The sequence below is a fragment of the Neopsephotus bourkii genome, unplaced genomic scaffold (assembly GCF_033783945.1).
Source record: "Neopsephotus bourkii isolate Nb327-2 ecotype Australia unplaced genomic scaffold, CSIRO-AGI_Nbou_v1 NB_414, whole genome shotgun sequence".
Lineage (NCBI taxonomy): Eukaryota > Metazoa > Chordata > Aves > Psittaciformes > Psittacidae > Neopsephotus > Neopsephotus bourkii.
Window position 1 is genome coordinate 1914680 of NW_026900918.1, and position 27922 is coordinate 1942601.

A 27922-nucleotide genomic window follows, 5' to 3' on the forward strand; every position below is an offset into this window, starting at 1 on the left:
GGCTGGGTTGCTGGAGCTGGGGATATGGGGAACACTGGGAGCACCCCACTGTCCACTGGGGAGCTGGGTGGCTGGGTCCAAATCCGGTTTGAGGCCCTCATGGGAACAGCAAAAGCATCAACAAACTGACCTTTCTGCTCCCTCCATGCTCTTCCATGCCTGGTCCTGGTGCTCCCCCAAGAGGGTTTTCCCCCCTCCTATGGGTCTGGTCTCTTCCATCTCCATCCCCACACCCACCACAACCTTCCTGTGTCTCCATGGTCCATTGGGAAGTTGGGATGCCCTTGGCTTTGCCCAGTGCACAGCCCCAGCCCAGTGATGGAGCATCCAGAGCAAGAGCTAGGGAAGCTCTGCACCACCTGAGGGGGTTTGGGATGGGAGCTTCACCCCGTTTCTGCACTCAAACCCCACCGCAGCGTTGTGGGGTGAAGGCTCACATCCACCTCCATGCAGCTTCAGAAAGGTTTGGTAGCACTTCACACTCCCCCTCCTGCCCCACATCCAGGCTGTGGCTGTAAATACTCTCGCCCTATTGCCCCAGGGTTGGGTGTGAAGGCACTTAACTCCCTCACCAAGCCAACAGGCAAAGAGGGAGAAGGAAGGAGAAGGGCTCCATGGAAAGATGGGGGATCCCTGGGGTCCCTGAGCCACCAGTTTGATCCTCCTGATCAGTTTTGGTCCAGGGGTCAGTGTGGTACAAAACAGTGATGGGAAGAGGTTGTGTCCAGGATGGAGAAGGGACCTTGTCCTGCTAAAGGAGCCATCTCCATCCAGCTTTGTACCAACCACTTTGTCCCTAAAAGTTCCCAAAGAACTTCTGGTTCCCTTGAGTTCCCCCCTCATGCAGCCTGGCAGGTCCTGAGCACCCCCAAGGTGCTCCAAGCACCTGCAGTCCCCAAATGCTGCATGAGCCTGACCCTGGGGGGATGCAGGTGTTCAGCATCACTTGACAGAGCATCCCTGGCCAGCCAGGATCCAAGGGTACATCCATGACCACAACCACGTCAGAGAAGCACCGTGGGGCTCTCATGAGGGCTCTCTGCAGCCACAGTGGGAGGCAGAGCATCTCGCTCCTGGCCTCTTGCTTTAATTGCTCTTTGGCCCTCAGCCACTGATTGCTCACATTTGTGACTGCTTTCTTTGCAGTTCCCTGGCAGCTTCTCAGTTCCCTCCCCTGGTTTTAACCATCCCAACCTCTCCTGATCTCCAATAAAAGACCTCGTGCCCTTGTTGCTGTCAACAGGTTAAGCCCCAAAATCTCCATCCCGGAGGTGTCAGCTGAGGTCCCTCCAACTCACTGCAGCAGTGGGTTGGAGCACTGGAGATGCTCCAGATCTCCTTGGCTCTCTGGTGCTGATGGTGTGACTCTCAGAGCTGGTCAAAAGATGACACCAGGAGCATCCCAGCCCCAAACTGGAGTGAAATAGTAACCCATGGATCAGCTTAGTGCCATCTGCTTGGCTCTGTGGCCAGAGTAGAACCAGCCCATTCACCTCAATGCGCTGTTCACCCTGAACCCTAAGGATGGCACCGCTGCAGCCATAATGCTGATTATTTCATCTTTGATAGTCACAGCGGGCAGAGCCAATGCATTTGTCAGCTCTGCAGAGCCTCTCCTTCAACAAATGAATATTGTGTGGATGGTGAAACCAGTCTGCTGTGGGCTTTCCAGTGGGCTCTGCTCCAAGATGTGCAATAAAGTGAGGAGCTTGGCTACAACATTCAGGCAACGCGGCTGCTGAAATCACCATTCCCATTGCCAGGGACATCCCAGCGTTGGGACAGGGCTTTGTGGGCACAAAGGATGCTGATGGGGAGGAAACACATCAGCAGGAGGGGTACAGGAGCTGACTCAGCTCGCGGATGTCTTTATTTGAACTCTAGTACGGTTGGACAGGTAGAGGCATGCGAACAGGACAGACAAACGGGAGTAGTATTGCCTTGATCACAGAGATATGTAACAGCATTAGAAAGACACTGACCCTTCCAGGCCAGCCGGGTTCACCCCACCTCAACCACCGATCGCTCCCCATCCCCATCCCTGTGCCCCAGCTCACCCGCTTGTCCCCATCATCCTCTGGGATCTGCACCTTGGGGTGAGCACCCATGGGAAGGGAGTGATGGGGCAGCCACCTGCTCATGGCACCTCAAACGGAGCCTTCGAAGCCCCAGAGAAGGGTCCCCAGCAGCTCTGTGACAATGGAGGGGTCAGAGCGTGGATGGTGATGTCCCAGTGAGGCTCTGGAGCCGGAGGAGCGAGGTGCATCCGAAAGCAATGGGCAAGGGGCAGGGGGCAGCCTGGGGGTGCACTGGGGACATGGGCAGCGTGTATGTGGCAGGGCTGGCAGCAGGCAGGGGAGCGAGGCCACCCCCAGCACCCCGACCTGGTCCCATGGCTCTGCAGCACCTCTTGGTGGGGGACCCCCTGGCCCGGCCACAGAGCTGGTGGCTGGAGCTTTGGACTTCTGTGGTGGGCAAGGAAAGCTCCTCTGGGAGAGCATCCCTGGGGGCATGCATGTCCCGGCCTTGGGGAGAGCATCTCTTGGCCTCAGGTAGAGCATCTTCCTTGGGGAGAGCATCCCTTAGTCTTGGGGAGAGCATTTCCTTTGGGGAATGCATCCCTCAGCCTCAGGGAGAGCAGCTCCCTTGGAGAATGCATCCCTTGTCCTTGGAGAGAGCATCTCCCTTGGGGAGAGCATCCCTCAGCATTGGTGAGAGCATCACCCTTGGGGAATGCATCCCTTGGCCACCGGGAGAGCATCCCTCAGGGAATGCATTGCTCAGCCTTGGGAAGAGCATCCATTGGCCTCAGAGGGAGCATCCCAGAGCCTTGGGAAATGGATCCCTTGGCCTTGGGGAATGCATCCCTTGGGCAAAGCATCCCTCATCCTCAGGGACAGCATCCCACCACCTTGGGGAATGCATCCCTCAGGGTATGCATCCCTCTGCCTTGGAGAAAGCATCCCTTGGGGAGAGCATCCCTCAGGGACAGCATCCCTCACCGAGGTGCTGCCTGCATCCAGCCAGAGCTCAGGAGAAGGTGACCACCTCACCCTGGGGGTAACTGGAAGAGAGGACGTCTTGGCAGGTATCTGCAATTAAAGACACAAGGATTAAACACATTAGACACTGCTTTCATCAGCTCTTGTGGAGAAACAGGACAGGGAGAGCGAGATTGAGCTTCCAGGGGACCAAACATCGCAGGGTGAAGAAACCAGGGTAGCTACAAAGTGAAATGGTCTTCTCCGGAGGGATAAAATGCTGCTGTTCCCTCAGTAAATCGGGAAAAATGTTTTACAAAGCCTCAGAAAGGACCCAGAGATGGAAACTTGGGAAACAACGTGGAGTCAGGATGATCCTGGGGTAAAAATGATGGGCAGAGGAAAGAAGCTGTCCCTGCTGCAGCCCCCTCCTGCAGAAAGCTGCTCTTGACAAAAACTTCCTTAGCCAGATGTCCCAAAGCCAAGCCTGGTGCATTAATATCCCAGTGTTTTTCCTTGTCCCTCTCATTCGTTGTCATTGAATTAATTACCACTGATTGGAGCTCTGAGTCACAACACTGCCTCTCCCCATGTGCCAGGACCCAGCTTCCAGGCGAGGGGCCATCAGACAGGGAGACAGTGCCTGATCCACCCGATTAGGCACGGAGCTGCCCTTTCTACCCAAGGATTTGGGTGCAACCCCTCCCCGCCAGCTCCTGAGCAGGGCTTTGACCCAGCTTTCCCCCCTGAACACCAAACACAGCTCCAAAAGCATCTCATTTTCCCCAAAAGAGAGGCCTCATCACCTATTGAGCATCACTGCGCAGCTTGGACGAGCAGCATTCAGATGCAGAGGCTTTGCAAAGCCACACATCCAGGAAAAAGCCTTTGGGATTAAAGTCCCTCAATCCCAAGGCTTGCAGGAGAGGTCCACACATACAGAGCTGCCAAAAGGGCTGGTCTGGGAGACCCATCACCATCCCCCAGCAGCAGTATAAGGACCAGTACAAAGCGGCTGCTGCGAAACCTCCCCACTCCTGGTTCAATCACTTCTGTGAGCAGCTAAAAGCTCTTGGCAGAGCTCGTGGCCTGCTCGAAACACTCCCCCTCAGGTTGATTGATCTCCCAGGGACACGGCTCGGCTTTTAACTCCCATCTCCTCCCCGTTCAAAGCCATTTTGTGTGTGAGCTCGAGCCCTGCTGCCCTCAGCCCCCAGGGACCTGCCTTGGAAAGCAGCTTCCGAGCCCCGGAGAAAATTAGCACCACTAAAAATAAATAACAACAGCAGAGAGATTCTGTTCTCCTCGTTGTTAAATCACTGCCCCCCAGACAAAGCCACCACGGGAAAACCGCCCTCCTGCCTCAGCTTATTGCTCATCCAGCTCCAGCGGCAGGTTCCAGCCCTGAGAGCATCCTCGCAGTGCACAGAACCTTCCTCAGGTTCAAGCCATTCCCCTTGGCCTGTCCCTACAGGCCCTTGTCCCAAGCCCCTCTCCAGGTTCCCTGCAGCCCCTTTAGGCACTGGAGCTGCTCTAAGGTCTCCCCTTCAGGAGCCTTCTCTTCTCCAGGCTGCCCCAGCCCAGCTCTCTCAGCCTGGCTCCAGAGCAGAGCTGCTCCAGCCCTCGCAGCATCTCCATGGCCTCCTCTGGCCTCGCTCCAACAGCTCCATGTCCCTCTTGTGCTGCTGCCCCAGAGCTGGATCAGGACTGCAGGGGGGGTCTCCCCAGAGCGCAGCAGAGGGGCAGGATCCCCTCCCTGCCCTGTGCTCACTCTGGGGGTGCAGGCACACACTGCTGGGTTTCACACAGTCCCACTTTCCCCTGCGAAGCATCTCTCCAAACACCCTCAAGTGCTGCATTCACAGGCTGCCAGCCTCCAGCTGCTGCAGCACAATGTTTGGGTAGGTCCTACATTAACTCCTCTTGCTTTGCCAATGCACTTGCTTCTGGTTTTGCCTTCTTTTTCTTTCCCCCCACATTGTTTGCAGACAAGAGGCTCAGGAGCTGCTGAAAGAGGAATCACCAAAAGCCAAAACACTCCTGCAAGGTTTGGCCCCCATCATTGCCTCTCCAAGGCTTCCCTGGGCCACACCAGGACACTTTTCAGGTCCATTTCCTTCCACGACTGACACAGGAGGGGTTGGTAGAGCCAGCAGTGCCTCATGGGGCAGAGCATCCCACTGTGTTCCCCATAGGTTGGAGTTAAACACCTCCCAGCCCACATCTGCATCTCCCACAGTGCCCATCCCCATGGACCACATAACAATGGAGGATGTCAGGATCATGGAACAAAAGCCAGTGGCCACCTGCATCTGTGAGGACCAGAGATGCTACCCTGGGGGTCTGCACATCTACAAAGCCACCTCTCACCTTGGGCATCCTCTGCACCAGCCAAGGGCTGGTCCCCAGCCTTGTGTTGGCGCGGTGCTGCCATTGGGCTGATTCTGTCCCCACAGAAAGCCAAAGGATTATATGTTCCATGGCCACCAGGACATATTCCCTGCCCCAGCCCATCCCACATGAGGGGAAGAGCATGATCCACTCCCCAGCAGTTAGCAAAACATTTTCCAAGCCTCCATATACCTTCCCATGGGGGAAAAGCATAAGAATCCCATCCCTAGTGGAGGCTGGGGCACAAAGTCCCTTCCAACCTGGCCTTATGGTTTTCCACACCAGGCAACCAGCTCCAGTGTTTGGATGAGCTGCTCTGGGAGCCCCATGGGGGGAAAGGAGAGGATGGGATCTCTTGGGATCTGTGGCTGCGTCTGCTCCAGGTTAAGTAAGAGACTGGGAGCTGGGAGGCACCTATTTATAAGCTCAACTGCATCTTATTTTGCATCTGCCTCTGCTCTCCCTGTTCCTCGTCAGCATGGGCAAGGGATGGGGTTGCTATTTATTCTACATCGGGTTTTATTGTCGTCAAATAAGCACGGAGGATTTTTCCTGGCAGAGCTGGGGAAGCCAGAACCAGGCTGCTTCTGGGTAGAGCAATTACTCTCTTGACATCTTCACCTCCCGCCCGGCTCCCTGACAGCCCTTTCTGTTTCCTCAGCTCCTTCAGGCATCTCCTGAGAAACAGAGCAGTTGTTGCACCAATAACATGCATGTAACCCGGGATGGCAGCACGGCCTCCACGCAGCACCTGGGCTCCGGAGCCTTCCAGGAGGAAGAGAGAAGGGAAAAGCTGCTGTTGAAGGGGGAAACCATCCCCAAATCCCTCCAAATCCACAGGACGAGGCTGCTCTGGTGTTACTCCTTGCACCACTGCTCTCTGCACTGGGGCTGGATCTTTGTTCTAATGCAGCTGGGCTCAGCAGACACACACAGAGAGGGATGCAAGGACTCAGCCTCAGGGCAGCAACACCAGCATCATCCCAATGAAGCATCTCTGATCCTGCTGTTGAGCATCACGTGCATCTGCGGCCATGGTGGGAAGAGGACTACAGGGCACTAAAACTCCCCCTGGTACCACACTGCTGTGCATTACACTATACATAGGCAAAGGGCACATATAGATCATACAATCAGACTGGTTTGAGTTGGAAGGGACCTTAAAGCTCATCCAGTTCCAACCCCTGCCACGGGCAGGGACACCTTCCACTAGAGCAGCTTGCTCCAAGCCCCTGTGTCCAACCTGGCACCATGCTATATATATGGTGTTCACCATGCTTTATCTGCATGTTCCTACTCAATCACAGCATCCCACTGGGAATAAACCAGCAGATCAGACCCAACACACTCCCTCCATCCCATGGGAAAGCCTCTTCTCCAGGCTGGTGAGCTCACTGCCCTGACAGTCACTGCACACCAGTTGATTTTCAGGGGGGGTTAAATGCCATTTTAGGACTTGGGCATAAATCAAGCACCCTTCCTTTCTCTCCCTGCTTTTCCCCTTAGCTGGAACGCGTGTTCCTTGCCAGATCCCTAAACATAGATAAGTGGCTGGGAGGATATTCGGGGGAAGTATCGTATATTCTTGCTCTATTCTTATCCTATTCTCTAGGCAGCCAATTTTGGCCGCTGTTTGAGATAAAACCCTGAGCTCCAGAGTTATTTAGTGGTCTGCTCTTCTGTTCCGCTCCAGCTCCTCATAGAGTGCTAGGCAAGAGGGGATTAACCGCTGCCAAGTCGCCCCCAAAACCAACCCAGACCCCACCTAAAAATACCAACATGCTGTTTTCCCCCTCCTGCATCCCCCAAATCACTTGCTCAGAAGGCGGCGGGGAGGAAGAGGGACAAGATGCGATGGGTTTCTCAACAGTTTGGTGCCTCCCACTGAAATCCCTCCGTCTCCCATTCGGGGCTGGGCTGGTTTAGAGGAGCTTTTTGCACATTAGTCATCCCTTCTCCCGAGTTGCATAACGCCACTGCTAAAAATTGCCTCCTACCGGCTCCATGTCAGCTCTCACACTCAAGCCTCGCCGCTCTGATGGGGAATGAAGGGGTTTTGGGGGTCCACCAAAGGTTTTTCCACATGGAGCAACCAGCCCCGGTGTTTGGGTGATCTGCTTTGGGAAAGGAGAGGATGGGATCTCTTGGGATCTGTGGCTGTGGGTCTGCTCCAGGGTTAATCCTCTGCTTCCAAGAGACTCCAACCCCAAAGTCTGAGGCCCTTGATGTGCTGCTTCTGCAAGAGACAGGGCAGCAGCGCTGGGTTTTCATGCCTGGCTCATCCCCAAAGTCAGTGCACGACCTTGGTTAAATCATTTATGATTCAGAGACCACTGAAAGCAACCAGGGTGACCTTCCCTCTTGCACGGGCTGGGGCTATTCCAGCTCCTCCTGCTTTGAGAGGAGCAGCTCCCAAGGGCAGGATGCGCCAGACAAGCACCAGTACGGTGCTACCGTACTCACCCAGTTCATGGGGGTTTGGGGTGATTCAGGAGCCTGGAGAGCTGCCCGGCTGCTTGAGGTGGGAATACCTTTTAATTACAGAAATCCAAGGGATGCAGCTACACCAACACACACCATCAACCCGGGTGCTGCTGGTGAGGGGTGAATCAGTACCATGGCACAGAAACCACCACAGGACACCCTGGGCAGAGGATGGATGCTCCTCCTAACTACACCCTGAATCCAAGCAGAATCCAGCTCCATCACTGGGTCTGTGTGGTGCTGAGCTGCTGCCATCAACCCCCATAATCCAGCTCATGGCACCAAGGGGTTTTGCCTCTTTTCTGCTTCCTTTCACCTCTGTCTGCTCTGCTCCCAAGGCTGAGGCAGGGGAAGGCAGAAAGGAAAGAAGAAAAGCAAAATAAAAGGCAAGTGCTTGTTGTTGGCCTCGTGTAGGGCTTGGAGGGGGCTGTTTTGGAGATGTGGTGACTGGCTCCTCCTGGCAGCTCCTTCAACTCAGTAGGGAGGAAATAAACCGAGCCAGATGAAGCACTCAACGCTTCCTCCTTGTGTAGCATCTCTTGCACTGTGCCTGCAAGGAGTTTTACTGCAGGAGGCTCCCGGTGCTCCCCCTTGTCTAAACGGAGGGAAACTGAGGCACGGGGAGCCTGGGAAGGAGCAGGGGGATCCTGCGTGTGGGATCTGTCAAAATGATGCTCAGCTCCTTCAAGGTGCAGGGAGCAGTCATCCACCAAGGGGATCCGCACACTGCAGCATCCCCTGAACACCAGCTCTGGGTTGGCCGTGATGGAGGGGAAGGGTGAGAGCCCCAGAAAGCTCCTGAGGCTTTTGCTATTCTAAAACACGGCCAAAGCTAAGCTTTGCTCCCCATCCTCTGACTGAGAGTCCCCAGGCTCCAGTGCCACTGAGCTGGATGCACTCAGAGTAAGGAAAGAGGCCAAGAAAGCAGAAGGTTGTCAGACAAGGGCAGGGCTGCACCCACCAAACCAGCTCCTTTCAGCCCCCCAAGACCCAGATGCCTCCAGAGAGGGCAGAACCGGGTTAGTGGAGCTGGAAACTGGATGGCCAGCAGTGCTGGGCTGATCCCCAGAGCAAACAGCAGGGCACAGAGGGGATCCTGCCCCTCTGCTGTGCTCTGGGGAGACCCCCCCCTGCAGCCCTGATCCAGCTCTGGGGCAGCAGCACAAGAGGGACCTGGAGCTGTTGGAGCGAGGCCAGAGGAGGCCATGGAGATGCTGCGAGGGCTGGAGCAGCTCTGCTCTGGAGCCAGGCTGAGAGAGCTGGGCTGGGGCAGCCTGGAGAAGAGAAGGCTCCTGAAGGGGAGACCTTAGAGCAGCTCCAGTGCCTAAAGGGGCTGCAGGGAACCTGGAGAGGGGCTTGGGACAAGGGATGTAGGGACAGGCCAAGGGGAATGGCTTGAACCTGCCCGAGGGGAGACTGAGCTGAGCTCTTAGGCAGAAGCTCTTCCCTGTGAGGGTGCTGAGGCGCTGGCACAGGGTGCCCAGAGAAGCTGTGGCTGCCCCATCCCTGGCAGTGCTCAAGGCCAGGTTGGACACAGGGGCTTGGAGCAAGCTGCTCCAGTGGAAGGGGTCCCTGCCCGTGGCAGGGGTTGGAGCTGGAGGAGCTTTAAGGTCCCTTCAACCCAAACCACTCTGGGAATCTGTGAAATGAGCCAGAACTCATGGGATCACAGGTTTTGTTCCAGTTCTGGAATATCACTCAAAATCATCCCAAAACCCAACATATGTGGTCAAAAAACAGCTGTACAACAGGCAGTTGGGCACTCCAACGACATCCTCCAGAGGATGGGGATGACCGAGTTCAAACCCGGCTCCCATCCCCAAGGGGATTCTCTCCATAGCACCCTGCATCCATCTCAAAAGAGAATGCACCCCTCCATCCATTTAGGCATTGTTTTGTTGCAAGTCTCTCATTTCCCCACTATTCAACAGGAGTAGCACTTCCCCAACCACTCCTGGGGATCCATATTCCTCTCCCCACCACCTCCCAGCTCCTCATGGAAGCATCCATGTCTATTTGCCAAACCTTTATCCCAACCTACTTTTTCTCCCCACACCCAGTTGAGGGCCCTAGAACCTCCATGGTCTGGTTTTCATGGATGCCAAAGCCACACTGAGCCCCACAACCATCGCTGAGGTTGGACAGAGAAGCAGACACAAGAAGGGAAGGAGCAAGAGTGACTTAGGCAGAAAAAGGCACAAACCAGGGGGGAACTGCTGCTGGGCAGGGAATCGAGGTTTATTCATCTGTTGCCCCCAGAAACCTGAAGCTGTTTTTCAAACTCAGAGTTAAAGAGACCTAAAATGATGCGAACTCAGCCATTTCCAGCACAATGATCTATAATTGCATGAGTCAATGCGTCCTCCCTGCGTCTCTACCACCCTTTAACCCAAGTGCAAACAGCCCACGGGAAGGAGGGCTCGACACCAGAGGGAATCGCATGGGTTGGCCCAGTTTATTTAGGATGAATAAAGGGGAGGGAGGGGGAGAAGGGAAAACCCCACCTGCTCCAGGGATTGTCCCAACCACATGGAGAGGAGACAAGTTCCACGGAGACGTTACACGTCCTGCAAACCAGGCAGGGGGAACACAGCGGCTGGACCGGATCGGATCGGATCAGAACCCGCTTCTCAGGGCTGGAGATGTCCCAGCTCGGTCTCCCATGGGGACCCGGTGTCACCGGGGAATGGGGTAGGGGGCACAGAGCAACACAACACGGCAAAGCGGGATCCAGGCGGCGCGTTAGAGGATGGAGGGGACGGGAGAGCAGGGACGCCGCAGAGGACAGGGAGAGCTGCAGTGGGACGTGAGGGGAGCCAAGCCCACCGTGGATCCTGCCACGCCATCTATGCTGCTTAGGCTCCGGGATTTTCCATAGCCTTGGTGAAGAAAACGGGACAGGTTAGAGCCGAGCAGCCTCCTTCCTAAGGCTCGGAAAGCAAAGAGCACGAGGGTGAGCATCGCCCAGCCCCACACCCCAATTCAACCCCTGAAAGAACAATCAAGAAGGGTTTATCGAGGGCAGCCAAGCTTCTGGGATCATCCAGACCTTCCCCTCCCTTGCCCTCAGCTCCCCAAGCAGCACCAGCCGAATCCAGGACCCTGGAGTCACTGATGCTGGGAAACCAAACCGTTCCTGGGGGTGTTGGGTTTGGTTTCCCAAATTGCTCTGAATGAGGAATGAATCTGGGGGGTTTGTGGGCTGAAGCAAATGGGGAAAAGCAGCAGAACTCAAACATGGGATTTGGAAGGAGATATTCCCCCGGCTCCCGTTTTTAAGCCGGCTGTAGCAGCAAGCTGCTGCTGACACCTTTCTGTATGGAAAGGAGCAGGTAGATGCGCTCATGATTTTCCATGAGAAACTGCATGGAAGAGCAGATATTTCTATTGCTTTAAGCACAACAACCCTTCCCACCCCCCACAAAGAGCCAGAAACTGCTCCAGCTTTTATTGGAAAGCAACAGCCAGAACAAATGCCCTCACAGGTCAAAAGCCACTTGTTTTTCTGGACAGAAGCTACCTATTTGCAGTGAAAATTGGCTTTTTAGGTCTCTGCAGCAGCCCTGTTCAGGCATGAGCCCCAAGAGCTGCTCTCTCTGGATCGCTGCGTCTTGCAGGGACAGCTCGGCTCCCAAGACATGGAAAGATAAGGATGGTCCCATTCAGGATGAGCCCAACCATCATACACCGTGCTGCATCCTCCCGGGATGAGCGAATCCAGCTGAGCCTTTGCCTTCCCTGCAAGCACCAGCGAGCGCTGGAGCGAGCGGGTGCATGGACACGGGGAGGGGAAGGAGGGAGGCGGCTCCCTGACAGCAGAAAAACAAGGTGATGGATGGCCCCTTCGGCAGTGCCAGCCTTGGAAACCGGCCCCGCATCCCCCCGGGGACTTCATGGCACATCCTCAGGTTCTGCTTCCATGCAAAGGCACTGACAGCGAGTGCTGCCCTGGCTGAGGAGGCTTTAGGCTTGGATCCGGGCTTAATGCTCACCCCCAAGGAGGATGCTGGGACACGAGCATCGTCTGCAAAAGGCTCCAGAGCCCTGTCCCTTTAAATCTGATTTTTATCCCCTTTTAATACCTTTTCCCTAACCATTTCCCAGCCTCAGCAGCTGGCAGGGATAACTCAGCCCCCATGTCCAGGGCACGGAATGCCTCCTGCCTAAGCCTGTTGCTGACTTCAGCAAAGCTTTTCCTCTTCCCACATTGGAAGCAGGAGCAGAATCAGGCCCCAGAGAAGAGAAGAGCAATTTCCTTATTTCCTTTCTGGCAGGAATCTACCCAGCAAGTGAGGAGGGAAGCGAATGCAGCACTGAGCTGGTGGGAGCAGGGGATGTTTCCCATCGAGGATGCCTGCAGCTGATGCAAAGAGCCCCTGCTGTTTTGAATAACCCCCCAAAACCTCTCTCAGGCTCGTCCTTCTGCAAACCTGGCTCTTTTCCCAGGAGCACAGAGGCTTCTTGAAGAGCTCACATATTCCCCTGCCACCCCTGAGCCCATGCAATGGGAAGCAATAGTGCCAAGATACAACTGGTCCCTGAAAGCTTGGGGTTATGGATGGATCCGGCACCTAAACAACATCAGTTTGGCAGAGAGATGTTGCAGGGCTTGCTGGCAATGCAAGGACCCGCTAAAGTCATTGAGCACTTTATAGGGATGCTCTTTGCCCTCTTGCTCAGATCACTGCATAGAAAAGGATGGCAATGGGCATAGGAACAGGGCCAAAGTCCTGCTGCCAGGTTTGATTAAATCTCAAACATCGCCGTTTGGGGTGGCATTTCACAAAGATGCTCGATTGCCCCAGGGTCCCTCTGCAACAGGGCTCCAAGGGCAAACCCACCCCAAGCCCAACACTTCATCTTCTCCTTCAATTTGTTCCTAAACCACACTCATGGGAGCAGCTGGGAAGGAGCTCAGGGCTCCAGCCCTCAATGCCACCAAACCCATGGCCAGGTGCCACCACGGACTCAAGCAAAGCACTAGAGTTGTGCTGTGCTAATTGCCACCAGTGCTGTTCCTTAACGGAGCCGGTATCCCAGTAACTCACATAGGTGCCAACTGAGGTCACTGGGATTGCTTTATATAGGGGTTTGTTGCCAAGGAGCCGTATAGAGGCATCTTCTGAGCAGAGCAGTGGGGCAATGCCGTGTTGCCCACCAGCAACCGCTCGCACGTGCACGCTCACATATGCTTTGAGCCAGCAGCAGATGGGGACAGGGTAATGCAAGCAGGAGCATTGCCCAGGAACGCCTGTGCTTGTTGATAACAACGGCCTGGTGCTCAGCTGTGTGTGCATGTACTCACACGTGTGTTCCCGTGCAAACGTGGGCTTGTCCTCGCTTCATTCCCCCCTTCCTAACCCAAGCATCACTCACATGAGCATCCCCGCGCTCGAGCCCACACTGCTCAAGCCACATGCTGGTCACAGCCCTGCACTAATAGCAAGCAGCAGGCTAAAAATCAGCTCTGTGATGCTTCGGGGTTTGGCAACCAAGCCAAAAATTGCCACGTTGCCATGCTGAGGTGCATGCAAGAGGAGGAGGTGCTGCAAGAGCTGACCTGGAGGAGGGTAAATCCCCTTCCTTCCATGTAACCCCATTGGCTGTGGCTCCTCTTGAAATCATAGAACCCAGAATGGTTTGGATTGGAAGGGACCCTAAAGCTCCTCCATCTCCAACCCCTGCCACAGGCAGGGACCCCTTCCACTGGAGCAGCTTGCTCCAAGCCCCTGTGTCCAACCTGGCCTTGAGCACTGCCAGGGATGGGGCAGCCACAGCTTCTCTGGGCACCCTGTGCCAGCGCCTCAGCACCCTCACAGGGAAGAGCTTCTGCCTAAGAGCTCAGCTCAGTCTCCCCTCGGGCAGGTTCAAGCCATTCCCCTTGTCCACTCTGGTTTCAATCACTACCTTTTCCCTAGACCATCATAACCGGTCTCAGTGGCATGGGGGATGCTGGACTCATCCTACCTCCATATCCTTCCACCTAAGCAGAGGACAGGGGCTCATGTGCCAAGACAGACTCATCCCAATGTGTCTGGGCCCCAGTAGGACACATTCTGGGGGACTGCTGAGCAGGCCTTGAGTGCTGAAGGGAGATAAAGGATCTGGATATGTCACCAGCAACAAGGGAGCAAGGAAGCAGCAACAGGGACAAGAAACACAGGCCACACAGCAATCCACTGCAATTCAGCTTTATCTTCTCCAAGGCCCATGCCCAAGGGGTGATGGGCAGGGGTAACTTTTCTCTTTGAGCTGCTCCAATGAGACCAACCACTGGAATTGGTCTCGAACCATGATGGATGCTGAGATCTGCAGCATATTCCTGAACCAGCTCCAGCTCCCGATTTCCACAGCTTGTACAGACATCAGTACCTGTCCCAGGATCTGACAGATGGCCATCAGCAAGTCAGGCTCAGAACCAAGCTCATCTCAATTTGCAGAGCTGCCAACATCCCAGTACCAGAACAAACAGCCTCAGCGGGAGATAAATCAGGATGAGGGAAGAGGCTCTTCTGTGGCTCCCGACGTCTGGGCATATGAGGCTGCTTTGCCCCACACATCACCTCTGGTCACCACTAACCCTGACCACACTGGAGCATCTCACAGGGAAGACATCATCCCTGAGCTCCCACAGAAGCATCGCACCAGTCCATCCCCAAAAGCCCAAGCATCCCAAGCAGTGTTACAGCAACAAACCCTTGAGGGCCTCCAAAGCACCAACACCATGAGCCAACAGAGCTTGGTATGCAGCTCAGACACAGCACATCATCTCTTCCCCTCCCTGGTCCCAGATATTGAGGTTCCCTCTTCCCAAAAGGTCTCATGCATCACTCAAGCCACTCTGGACGCCAGACCCACATTTCTCCAGGTGAAAGACCATTTCAGCAAGGTGGGGGTAAGTGACCTATGTCAACATCTGGTTTTAATGATGACATTTGCAGGAAAGACACCAGAACAGGCCACGAAAGATTACCAAAATGCATTTTTGAATAGCTGCTGCCACCAGGCAAGGAAAAGAACCTCCTGGTCTCCTGCAACTGAGTAATGTGATTTGGGAGCCCAGCAAAAGCAGCACTGGATCCTCAGCTCTTAGATCTACTCTGCAGGACCAAGCTCAAATGCTTCAGTTGAAGGGATGCCTATTTTGTAAGTACTGGCTTTCATCCTTCCACTTCATCCTTTCCAGTTCAGCATCCCCCCAGACTGGAGCAGGACCAGAGCCCCCTCACCCCTTTCCATTAGCAGGCATTAAGAGATGAACTGCACAGGAAAAGACACCTCCAGGAAAAACATGAGGCATTTCAAGGCAATATTTGTCTAGCACCCTCCTGCCCAAAGATGAGCAAAGCTTTGCATTTCTTCCCTCTTCCTAAGGGATGAGATCGCGCAGGAATGCCAAAGGGAATTCTTGATTTCCCTTGAAGAAGCAGCCAATTTGCTTCTACTAATGTAATAAATGTGATTGCCTCCAAACAGCTCCCTGTGTCCCAGAGCCCATCTTGCCTTTACCATCCCAAGCAATGCTATAGCAACAAACCCTTGAGGGTCTCCAAAGCACCAACACCACGAGCCAACAGGCCTGGATGTGCAGCTCAGAGATGCTGCACGTCATCTTTTGTCCTCCCTGGTCCCAGCTCCCATGCCCCCTTCCCTGTGAGATACTGGCATGATGGTACCAAGGAGGTAGAGGTAGGTCTTCATCCCACACCACCCTGGACACAGAAGACAAACTACAGAACTAAAGAGCTGAGCTGTGTCTTAAGAGTTATCCCAGCATTCAAGGGTGCAGCTGGATCCTGTGGGTGAAGGTGGGGACTGGATTTGCCCTCCTGGGGGCTGGGGTGCTGGGAGTCAGGCCCAGGGCATGCTCAGTGGTGGGGCAGAGAAGGCTGGAGGCTCATTGAGGGGATCAGGCTGAAGAGCACATTGCTTTGTCATGGGAAAGAAGAGTTTTATGTTTTCCTGACTCATCTCCCCCACAGTTTCCCATTGGAAACCTCAACACTCAACTCTCACTTTCCAAACCCAGAGGAGACAGCCCTGCTGGCAGCCCGGTGCTTTTGGCAAGGCAGCACCTGACACATCACGGCTCCCCACGCTCGAACCCACCAGAAGACATCAGAGGGGGAAAGGAAGAGAAAAGCCTATGAATTCTTTTCCCTGATGAAAACCTTTTGCCCACCTTCAGTCCCAGCCCCAGGAGAGATGCCCCCCCTCACACCACCCTGAAATGGGTGATTGAAGCCCAGGGAGAAGAGTTGGAAGGACAGGAGAAGCTAGAGCACTGAGGAGCAAAGGGACAGTGCTGTCCCCAAGAAGGGCAGTGCAGCCAGCCTGGGGTCACAGACCCCAAATGGTGACAATAGGAGAGGAGAACTTGGGGGAGCAAAAAGCAAAAGTGTAGAGCTAGCACAGAGAGAGATGGTGGACGGACATGAAGCAGATGGAGAGGCAGGAGGACAAGTGGATCTGGGGAGCAGAGAACACCCAGGCAGGCAGATGGACATGAACCACTGTCTTGGGTCAATGCAACAAACCTCCACATCCCACATCAGCCATACCTTTCTGGATGCCTCCATCCGCCGCACAGGAGAAGTCGCCTGTGGCCAGCAGGAAGCACGTGGAGGATTTCTTGTTCTTATCCCGGGTGCTGGAACGCCGCATGGGCCGCTTCTCCTCTTCGGTGGGTGACAGCGGCTGCTCCTCATCTGACAGCACCACGTTGGCCTCACCGTTCTGCTTAGAGTCTGCAAGAAGGTGGCAGAGACCCATCAGCAGTCAAGAAACCCACAGGATGAGGTGCTTGGGGTGGATGGAAGGGTTTGCTTAGACCATGCAGGGAAGCAGAAGACCACTTTGCAGGTGGCCCAAAGCAACACCCACAAATCCAGGTTGCCATCCCAGCCTGGACATGCTAACTTAGGGTGACCAGGGGAGCAGGACAACAATAGATCCCAAGCAGCAAAGAGCAGCTTTTACTCCTGCTGAGGGTTATATACCCTGCAAAGCCAAGCAGAGAAGAAACACCCCTGGTCTTTGAGATCCACCCACCTCTTTGATGGGGATTAGCTCTCCAAAACTCCCACAGCTGAGATAAGGGCTGCTCAGGTTAGTGGTGAAGTGTTAATTGATGGCATCTGACTCTGTGGTTCGTTAGCTGAGAGGATGCCATGCTCAGAATCTGGCCTGAGCTCCTCTATCAGTGGTGGGGTGAAGGGATGGGATTGACCCATTCCTCAAGAGCAGTTGGGATGTGTAGGCATGTGGAAAAGGGAGATTCATAAAGGAAAACTGCTGTAGGGAATTTGGAGCTCCTTGTATCCTCACAGGTGAAGGACGATCACTGCTACACACATGTGGCCAGATGTGTGGCTGCTCAGGGCTGACCTCAGCGAATGCCACATCATTAACGTGGCACAACTTAGGACACAACCAGGGTCTTTCCTGTTTCCTCGCTGCAAATTAACTCTCCTGACCTGAAGGAAAGACTGGCCAAACCCCAAACTTCAGCTCAGTGCATGAGACCAAACCGTAAAGAGAGAGGGGCTGACTTTGCTCTTGCCTGAGTGCGGGATTTGGATCGGTTCTGACCTTACCAGGCAGGGATGCTGCATCTACTAGAAATGCATGGGGAGGCAGGGTCAAGTCCCAGGGAATATCCATGGATTTATCCTTTCTGGTGAAGCTTATCCTGGTTTATGGTGGGAGGAAGCAAAACAAAATCTACCCCAAGGGCATTACCAGGCTAAGATGGGAACCGGGCAAGTGACCTCTGCCAGTGTGAGGAGGAGATGGGCTGGGTAGGGACACTTTGAATCACACTATCGTGACTTCATCTATGCCATCAGGAAAGCATGATTTGGCCTTTACTCCCCTGATCTTGATCTGCAGTATCCTGGTCCCCCAACACAGCACCCAACACCCAGACACCCAAGGGCCTCAGCCCTTTCTGCACCAAGATCTCACCAACCCAAGAGCTGGGGGCTGTATATCCAGCAGCAGGGCAGCTCTCAGGGACTCTGGGATACAGGGAACCAAAGACATTGCCTTGGGGGCTCCTCCTGGAGGTCTCCCTCTCCCTCTGCCCCACTTTGGGGGTCTCACCTGACCGTTTCCTTTCAGTTGCCCCCTCCTCTACCGCCAAGGGGCACGTGTCGCTCTGGGTGCTGTTCCGGGGGGAGTTCTCCTCGGATTTGCAGTAGGTCGGGGAGTCCAGCGGGGCTGGACGGGGTATATGCTTTTTCTTCTTCTTTGGCAGCTTCTGCTTGGCCATGGCCAATGAATAGTACATCCCAAAGTTATTGACAATGACAGGCACGGGCATGGCGATGGTGAGCACCCCGGCCAGCGCGCAGAGAGCCCCCACCACCATGCCCGACCAGGTCTTGGGGTACATGTCGCCATAGCCCAGGGTCGTCATGGTCACCACAGCCCACCAGAACCCAATGGGGATGTTCTTAAAGTGAGTGTGGTCGCTCCCACGGGGGTCGGACGTCTTGGCTCCAATCCGCTCGGCGTAGTAGATCATAGTGGCGAAAATCAAGACCCCCAAAGCGAGGAAGATGATGAGGAGCAGGAATTCATTGGTGCTGGCCCGGAGTGTGTGGCCCAGCACCCGGAGACCCACAAAGTGCCGGGTCAGCTTGAAGATCCGGAGGATCCGGACGAAACGGACCACCCGTAGGAAGCCCAGTACGTCCCGGGCAGCTTTGGAGGACAGGCCACTGAGACCTACCTCTAGATAGAAGGGCAAGATGGCCACAAAGTCAATGATGTTGAGCAGGTTTTTAACGAAGAGAAGCTTATCTGGACAGCAGATGATGCGAACCAGGAACTCGAGGGTGAACCACAGGACACAGACCCCTTCGATGTAGGTGAGGATGGGCTCCGTCTCCACTTTATGCGTCAGCAGGATGGTCGTGGTGTTGCCAACCACGAGGGTCTCCGTCACGTTGACGTCGATGTTGAAGGCCTCGTGTGTCTCCAGGCAGAAGGTTGTGATGGAGACCAGGATGAAGAAAAGCGAGGCAAAAGCAACTACCTGCAGTAGTAGAAACCACATGGGCCATTAGCTGATTTGGGTCAACCCCTTCTGATTTAGGACAATCTCTCCTCTTTGGAGGAGAGCAGCAATTATGAACCACTGTGACAACTGGGGCAGCCTGAGACACACTTCTGGTGTCACCTGCCTCTGGTCCATCTCTTCTAACCCCTGCTAGTGAATAGCAATAGTAAGGATGGGAGAAGTCCTCAATCAGTAAGACAAGTGTGCCAGACTCAAACCACCCCAGAGCTAAGCTGCTGCCACCCACTTCCCCAAGCATAAGGACTGAAAATGAGGAGGGTTCCCTGGGCCATCCTGTGAGTTGACAGCAAACCTCGGTGTTTGGGGCCATCAGTCCAGAACCTTTCTCCAAGTGTTATGATAGGTGCAGGGGAAGATGTGCTGGGCTCCAGATGTGGCTGGAGATGTGCCCGAAATGCCAGCGATGGGGATGAAGGGAGACCTGCAGCACATGGGTTTGGAGCAAGCCTTCACTGGGAACACACATGAAAAGGGGACTTTGAGAAGACTAAGTCAAAGATCCTTCCCCCACTTTCATCCCAATGCCCACCCAGATGAGATGTTTACACCATTCACAACTGTGAGGTTTGGGGTCTGGATGTATCAGAGATGTCCCTTTGTCCCCTCCCTGCAGGGGTAGACGATGTGCCCATCAATGCTCCCAGCACTGAGAGGGCAGGACAAGGAAGAGACGATAGGCAGAGGTTAGCGTCCTGCTGATGCCTGGGCCTGGTGTCACCCAGATACTCCCATTTCTCCGCTATTCCCAACCAGTGAGGCCAGTTGGACTGGATGGAGACCTCTTATATCCCTTCTACATCACCTTCTCCCTGCTTTGCCTCAGATGAGAGTGAGAAGGGGCAAGCAACACACAATGGAAACCTCAGGCTGTGTCAGAAAGAAACCACTTTGTCGTCCCCCCATCAATCCTGCTCAGCCTTTCCAGACAGGATGAGCTCATGATGAGTCCATTACCCATCTGCTCCCAAAAGCCCTGAGGAAAAGACTCGGAGCAGAAAAGCTCTTCTTCTACCTTCCTCCAGCACAGAAGCACGGCAGGTTTGGCTTCCCTGAGCAGATCCCACTCAGCACCCTTTGCTGCTCACACACCCGAGCAGGATGTGACCTTGTGCTGTCAAAGCCACCCGACTGGCTGCGTTCTGCAGGCAGCGGCACCGAGACACAGCCCAGGTCCTCGGCTGGAGTGAATCAGCAGCAGAGACAGCCTGAGTCACGCTTGAGAGTAACCCAGCCCTGGCCACCAGCAGCAATGTGCCAGCAGCCCTGGAGCCTGCTGGGAGCATCCTTGAGGGGTGTCCCCAAGGGCAAATCCATGTGGGTGCAGCACAGAGAGCTTCAGCCCTCCAAAGGTTTTCACAGTCCAGAAACCAAATGTACCCTGGGCTGCATCCCCAGAGTGGGAGCAGCAGGATGAAGGAGGGGATCCTGCCCCTCTACTCTGCTCTCGTGAGCCCCCACTTGCAGCACTGGGTGCAGTTCTGGTGTCCCCAACATAAGAAGGACATGGAGCTGTTGGAGCAAGTCCGGAGGAGGCCAAGAGGATGCTCAGGGGCTGGAGCAGCTCCTGTGTGGAGCCAGGCTGAGAACATTGGGGCTGCTCAGAAGAGAAGCTGCTTGGAGACCTCAGAGCAGCTTCCAGTGTCTGAAGGGACCTGCAAGGATGCTGCAGAGGGACTCTTCATCAGGGATTGCAGTGACAGAACAAGGGGTGATGGGTTCAAGCTGAAATAGGGGAAGTTCAGGTTGGATCTAAGGCAGAAGCTCTTCCCTGTGAGGGTGCTGAGGCGCTGGCACAGGGTGCCCAGAGAAGCTGTGGCTGCCCCATCCCTGGCAGTGTTCAAGGCCAGGTTGGACACAGGGGCTTGGAGCAAGCTGCTCCAGTGGAAGGGGTCCCTGCCCGTGGCAGGGGTTGGAGCTGGAGGAGCTTTAAGGTCCCTTCAACACAAACCATTCCATGATTCTAAGTTAGGAATAAAGTTTAAGCCAGGCTCTAATTGATGAAGAAACCTCTGGAAGATGATTCTCCAGCCCTGGTGACAGACAACTGCTTGGGGATGTGCTGAGATGCTCCATGCCCCTCAGATAAGACCACACTGGACCACATGCTGTGATGTGGCTCCATGGGGGGCACCTCCAAAGGCAGCCCTCACCCATCAGCCATACACAATTTGGGAAGCAAACCCACAAAAAAGTGGGACCTCAAAGCAAGACCGGTTTAAGCAGACAAACATGTCCACACACGGCCAAAATAACCCACTTTTCAGCAGAAGGCTGAGCAACATTCCCGGATTTCCCTGGATGGGGAATCACAGGGAAACTGGAAGAGTAAAAACTTCAACTCAAGGCAACAGAAGAGGGAAGAAATTACCAAGGAAGAGAGTGAGACCCTGGGACGCTGTGGGAATGAAGCAACTGCTGCATGAGCCATGGAGGTGAGAACTGATTTAGCCCCAGGAGCAAAAGCAGCCTCTAAAAATAGATGAATCAGGTTCACAGCTGGTGCCAGCCATCGTCCCCCTGCAAAGTCAATGGTGCTGCTCCAGTTCTGTGTCAGCTGCAGATCCGACCAGAGACGGCTCAGTGCAGCTTTCACCTCTGCTCCAAGCTCAAGTAACCACCAGTACAGCACTGGAAGTCCCACCAGACAAACCCTCCACAACCTGTGGATGATCTACACGATCTCAACATGTGCTCAACAGTTTGAGATGGATGTTCCATGACCCTAGAGGGGGTCACTGGCCTGGAATTCCCAATGGAAGTGAGGTTCAGGACCCCACAAATTGGGCTGCAAAGGGAGGGCTTGGAAGTAGAGGTGAAATCACAACGAGGGCAGCTTTTCATGGGGAGAAAAGGAGTTTTAAACTCCAACTGGGAGTTTAGGGACCAGATTTCCACTGAGACTGGAAGAGACACAGGAACCGGTGATCCCATGGGATTGATGCTACAAGGAAAAGAGGCTAAAATCTTGGGAAGGAGAGTTTCTAACCACACGCTCACCCAGCTGCCAGCTCAGGAGGTGCTGGGAGAGAGAAGCTGGAAGGAGGGAAAGATGGAAATAGCCAGGAGCCAACTGAGCCAAGGCCCAAGGGGCTGCTCCATGGACAAGAAGGAGCAGGGACTGGAGATGGGCAGCCCTCGAGTCACTGCTGTCAGAATGGAGAGAGAGGGTTCACACACGCAACCTGGTGCCGCTCTCCTGCCCAGTGCTGGGAGAGCTGGCGAAGACCGGCTCTCCAGTGCATCCCCAGGCCAAACATGGGGGTCAGCAGCACCCCTTCTGCTCCAAAAAGGAACGGGGAGACTCTAAAATGGGGCAGCATTAAAGAAATGCCACTTCAGCCACCCCAAAACACCACGGCAGCACCATGAGCACTGCACACACAGAGATGCTCATGGGTTCCAAAGCATCCCAGTGATGGATGGTGACTCCAAGCCAGCAGCAGCTCCCCACATTCACTGGGTGCACTGGGCAGGATGCACTGCTCCATGCCTCAGTTTCCCCTTTGCCAAAGCAGTTCTAAGCCATTGCAGAGCTATACTGATATTTGAGAGTGGGACATAAGGGGGATCGCTCTGCAAGGCCACCATCCCTATGGCAAGGCTAAGCTGTGCCTTTACTGTGGAGCAGGAAGAAGGAAGTGGGGAGCTCCCAGTGCAGACTGGTCCCACTCCAACCCAGGGCTCACATCACAACCTGTTCCCTCTCTGTTCCCTCCAACACACTCCTGCTAAAGCAAATGCCTCTCCAAGAGCAGCTCAGCACACGGGAGAAGCAGAACCAAAGAACGGTGTGAAAAATCTGGGCTGAATTATTGTGCTCGGGTTTATTTTGGGGGTTCCTCCCTGTTTTATTTGGAGCTTTGCACCACTCAGAGCATCCCTCCGAGGTGGCGAGCCCTCAGGGATGGGCAAAGGATCAGGTAACCCCTTTAAAACAAGTTAAGCTCTTGCTGGCCAAGCATCCTCTGCGTGTGTGTGTTGCTTTTGTGTTAGCAGCAAAAACACTGCCTTGACAAAGTGACCCCCTGCCCCGTGTGCTGCTGGTGGGTGTGAAATGCCTGCAGGATTTCTTACCATTGAGGGCTGTTTTTTTTACACCTCTAAATACATCCAGAATTCATTTAGAGCCCAAATGCCTGGATGTGTGCATGTGGTGGATTGATAAGCTGGGTGATGGGGGATACACACACAGGGATGGGATGGGATGGGATGGGATGGGATGGGATGGGATGGGATGGGATGGGATGGGGGGGTGTGTGTGGGTCAGTGGGCAGCACTTTGGGAATGATCTAGGAGTAGCTGGGAGAGGAAACACAGGCACAGAATAGTGCCCAGGCCAGGCTGGGAGCTCAGAGATGCTCCTGGTTCCATGGGATACATCCTGAGCATGTCAGTGTCTGTGGGCAGGGACTGTCTGCATGGCCAAGGGGGGTAACGGGGGGGTGTTTGTGCATGTACGTGCTCCTCTGTGTGAGTACATGGTGTACCTGGTCCGCAGGGATGTGTGAAGATGAGGAGGGTTGGGAAGGGGAGGTATTTGTGTGTTACTGTGGCTCAGAGCCTGTGCTCACATGCTCTGATGGGCACTGTATGCCGTGTGTGGGCAGCATTGATGCGGTGATGGTGGGGCCCAGGATGATGGGACCAGGGTGCTGGTGGGGTTCAGGGAGAGGTGCTTATGCAGAGGCACAGGGTGTCCTTTGGGGCTGCTGAGGCTCTAAAAGAAGAGCACAGGCTCCCTAGGGATAACTGTGACAATTCCATCTGCTTCAGGACCTGATCTGGGAGCCAGCAGGCACCAGCCCCTTCTCCCCACTCCATACCTGGGTCATTAGATGTGGCTTTGCACACAACCCAGTGAGAGGAACCCAAGCAACCCTGCCTGTCCTGGAGCATCCTGAAACTCCAGCAGGACTCAACCTTGTCAAGGACCCTCCCTGACAATCCCTCATCTCTGTGTGCCCAGGAGGTGGGCAAAGAGGGCAGGGGATGGGTTTGCTCCCAGTTTCAGCCCAAATGCGACGCACTGGGAGGGGATGGGGAGATGATGGAAGAGATTTCCTGTAGGATGAGGTATGGCCAATGTGCCCCATCGTGGGAAGGGGATGGCTATGGTGGGGCCCACTAGCAAAGCCCATCTCACCCATGGCGATGGAGAGATGAAGACACAACCCCAGGATCTTCCCATCCCACCTCCCCACTGTGTTTCAGGAGCTTACCCTTGCCGCCTTGGACGAGTAGGGATCCTCAAAGAGCGCCCACATCCTGGGCTGCCAATTCCGACAGCAGCCAGCCCCTCCGGCAGCCCCCGCCGCGCCTGGGGGCCTGTCATCCATGCCCAGGCGCTGCAGGGCCATCTCCCTACCCCCTTCCTCTTCGGGTTCCTCTCCGCCAGCCCCTCCACCAGGCTCGGGGCTCTCGAAGATGTCCAGGGCCTCTTCAGCATCGCGGTGCTGGCGGTAGGTCATCCAGCAGCACGGCTCCACGTCCGTCTCATCGATGCCCCAGTAGGTGAGCTCCTCCTCGAAGAGGGGTCCGCAGATGTCCGCGGGGCAGTGCAGCTTCCCGGTGCGGTAGTAGTTGAGCACGTAGGAGAAGATCCCAGGGTGACGGTCGAAGAAGAACTCATTGCTTTTCCCATCAAAGTCAAAGTTGCTCTGGGCATCGGGGTCGGCCAACCAGGCCAGGCGGGTGCCCGGCAAAGTCCGTAGGGTGCTTTTGTAGGTCTCATGCCGGGTGCCCCCTACATTGATGGTAATCTTGTCCGAATCTTCCCCCTTGCCCATCTCTTCCTTCAGGCATGTTTTGGAGGGTGGTTTGTTCCCAGACTTGCGTCCACGGTAGGAGGAGACACACACCGAGCTGATCATAGATTTCGGTGGATGGGAGATGCACGCTACGCGCACCCTTCCTCCGGGCGAGGAGCTGGGGGTCGGCGGAGGCGGGAGATGGGGGGCACAGATGGGACTGGGGAAGGGGGGAAAAGGTGGGGCTCAGCCTTGGCTCCGGCCTCCGAGGGGAGCAAGCTGGAGCCGAGCCGGACACCGCTGGCTGCTGGGGGGCACAGCAAGGGGAGGCTGCAACCTCCACCCCCCCCAAAACCACCCCCCAACCCCGAATAAAACCGCCCTAAACCCCAGGAGCCAGCCCAGCCCCGCCGGGCAGCAACAAGTGCGGCAGGAGGGGGCTCGGGGCGGGGGGGGGGACACAGCGGCTGACCCGGGGGATGCGGACCCGCCTGGGGATGCTGCTGCTGCTGCTGCTGCCGCCGCCGAGGCCGGGCCGAGGGAGGAGGGACACAGGGGGGTTGAGCCCCGATCCACACCGGGCAGCGCGTCCCCGACTCCGGTACCTGCAGCGCCCGGCGCGGGGGGGCCCCGCCGCCCGCCCCTCCCGCTCCACCGGTTCCGCGCTCCCTCCGCCCCCCCCCTCGGGCCGCGCTCGGGGAGAGGGGGAACGGCGGCGGTGGGGGGGGGCTCGTTCCTGGTTCCCGACTTGAGGGGGGGGGAGATGGATGCGACCCCTCCGCCTCCCCTCCCGCTGCGCCCCCCCCCCTTCCCCACCCGGGCCCTGCCTTCCCCCGGGGGGGGGCTGCGGCGCCGGGGGCCGCGCTCACGCGTGGCCGGGCCGCGGGGCCCTGTTGCGCCCCGCGGTCGCTCCCGGCTCGGCGGCGGGAGCAGCTCCGGGGCTCGGCGGGGGACGCGGCGCCGCCGCCCCCCCCCGGGGCTTTTATGGATCTGGGAGCAAGCGGCGGGGTTACGGGAGCCGGGACCCCCCCCCTCCCCCGAGCCCCAGCGCTCGGCTTCACAGCCCCCCGCTGCGCCCCCCGCCCGCCTTCATCCCTCCATCCCTCCCTCCCAGCCACGCTCCTCCATCCCGCATCCCTCCGCCCCGGCTCCCCCCCGGCCCCCCGCACCCCCAGGCCCCGCTCACCTCCCCGCGGCTGCGGGTGAGGGTCTCGGGGCTCGGTGTCAGCGAGGAGTGAACCCCGGACACCCCGGCTCCGCTTCGCGCCGGAGGGGAAATGCAGCCCGGAGCTGCCTGCGGATCCGGAGCCAGCTCTTGGCAGAGGCTCGAGCAGATCCCATCCCTCCCTGGCTCGCAATCCCTCGCTCACCGGGAGGTCAGGAGAGACCGACCCCGAGCGCGGAGCCGTGGCCGGTGGGGAGCCGGGTGCCTGCGGACAGACCAGACCCCCCCTTCCCTCCCATCACCCTCCTTCAGCATCTCCTCGTCCTCTTTCAGCTCTCGAGTGGAAGATGCCCCTTCCCCACGGCTGCACCTCGAGGCTGGGAGCAGGGTACCAACCACCCCAGCACCAGGGGCCCTTCCCCTAAACCCTCCTCCTTGGGGGGGGTCTCGTACCCCCGGGGTGCTGGGGATGCTCAGCCCATCTCCTGGGGACGCTCAGCCCCATCTCCTGGGGATGCTCAGCCCCATCTCCTGGGGATGCTCAGCCCCATCTCCTGGGGCTGGGGAGGAGGAGAAAAGCTGCGGTGGCCCAGGGGACAAGGCTGTCAGCACGGTGAAGACCCGAGGGACCCCATGCTGCCAGGGTGAGGGGGTGCAGGCGCGTCCTTTGGGGTCGCAGATGGGATCCAAGCCCAGCATAGGCCCGCTATTGGGGTGTCAGGGGGTGAACCGAGGGGGGTCAGCACTTGGATAACAGAGTCCTTGGTGCAGGGTGAAGGGACAGTGAGCGGGGGATGCTGCCCCACTCCAGCATCCCCCTCTGCACCTCCCCAGGCTCTGAGCATCCCCCCATGTCCCTCCGCACCCCCTGCCCCAGTCTGTCCCTTACTGGGGGTGCTGGGGGGGTGACTGGGGGCAAAGCTCCACCCAAAACCACCACCACGAGGCGTGAGAGCCGCGCTTCAGATCTTACCCCCAAGAAAGCCCTGCTCCAAGAGTAACTGCAACAGCTTCCAGGGCCGGATCCTGAGCGGGGGGAGGCTGGGGTAGCTCCACACCCAAACCACCCGGGGCTGCACCAGCGGGAGAGCTCGGAGCCCCAGGGAAAACCGTGCTGGGAAGATGGAGCCTTGCATCACCGGCCAGGCATTGCAGCTCAGCTCCTCATCCCCGGAGCGCGGGCTGGGCCGGGAGGGAAGGAATGCTGAGACCTGCTCCTAATATTTCATCCCGGTGGCTTTCATCCCATGGAGATCTTGGTGTACCCAAGCGTGGCTGATCCCGGGGTGGGAGGAGGTGGCCAGGCAGACAAATGGGTTGTATCTGGGGAAGGAAGAGATCTTTAAGCCAGCAACACCCGCCCAAAGCTGTCTGCTCTCGAAATATGCCTTTGGATTGTTAATGTCCATAAAAAAAAAAAAAAGAAAAAAAAAAAGAAAAAATCAGAAAGGAAAAGAGAGAGAGAAAATAGAAAGAGCTTTGATAAAAAAAGGGCCTTTTTGGAGCAAGAAGGAGTCACTTCCGCAGGGACCTCCTGCAAGGCTGAAGGCACCTCAGATGACATCCACAGGGGGATGCACTGAAGAGCAGGTGGGTCCCACAGCCCTCAGGTGGGTCCTGAGGATGGGTAGGGGACGTCTGGGTGTCCCCCCTAGGTCTCTGCCCTGTTTTCCCCCTGACCCAGCACAGCGCCCTGAGCCCTGCACACAGGACGTGTCCCCAGCTTGGCACATCAAGGCCAGCATGGTGTGCCACAGGATGCTCCAAGGGCTGCATGGCCTAAAGGAGAGGCTGGGGATTGTGCCATATCCCCATCCATGGAGGGACAGAGGAGGAAGGTGGACTTCAGCTCACTTCAGGGAGAGACAGTCCTGCTTTGGGGTAGAGGGGGACAAAGCAACCTCTGCAGGTCCTTCCAGCTCAGGATTCTGCTCATGAAGAGCATGCATTGAACCTCCGCAACCCCTTAGATGCTCCAGTCAAGGCTTCTGCCCTCCTCCCTTCATGCTTTTGGTGGGACAGATCCCATCACAGGTCTGTGGATGGTGGCACCCGCAGCACCACAAGG

General features: G+C 56.3%; 2 protein-coding genes across 5 annotated transcripts in view; both read right to left on the minus strand.

Annotated features, from left to right (window-relative positions):
- STRIP1 (striatin interacting protein 1) overlaps positions 1-27922 on the minus strand; it is a 116014-nt gene that overhangs the window by 18846 nt on the left and 69246 nt on the right. The window lies entirely within an intron of this gene.
- On the minus strand, positions 1840-27278 carry KCNC4 (potassium voltage-gated channel subfamily C member 4). 4 transcript variants are annotated; one of them, XM_061349532.1, is made up of 6 exons: positions 26828-27277; positions 25876-26141; positions 24162-24909; positions 17961-18897; positions 16418-16603; positions 10536-10735 (listed from the first exon to the last, which is right to left on the minus strand). In XM_061349532.1, exons 3-6 carry the CDS (start codon positions 24810-24812, stop codon positions 10599-10601), a joined length of 1911 nt encoding a protein of 636 aa, XP_061205516.1. In that variant the 5' UTR covers positions 24813-24909; positions 25876-26141; positions 26828-27277; the 3' UTR covers positions 10536-10598. The 4 variants fall into 4 exon arrangements, with proteins under 4 accessions (XP_061205518.1, XP_061205516.1, XP_061205517.1 ...); XM_061349534.1 differs by lacking the exons at positions 10536-10735; positions 26828-27277 and adding an exon at positions 1840-3092 and having other exon boundaries at positions 25876-26361; XM_061349533.1 differs by lacking the exon at positions 25876-26141 and having other exon boundaries at positions 26828-27278.

Excerpts from the sequence above, each read along its gene's own strand:
- KCNC4 (XM_061349533.1), bottom strand. The coding sequence starts at position 24,812 with ATGATCAGCTCGGTGTGTGTCTCCTCCTACCGTGGACGCAAGTCTGGG. Across the intron at positions 18,898-24,161 it reads ACTCGTCCAAGGCGGCAAGG|GTAGTTGCTTTTGCCTCGCT; the intron begins GTAAGCTCCTGA and ends CTACTACTGCAG. Across the intron at positions 16,604-17,960 it reads AACTGAAAGGAAACGGTCAG|ACTCTAAGCAGAACGGTGAG; the intron begins GTGAGACCCCCA and ends ACCTTCTTGCAG.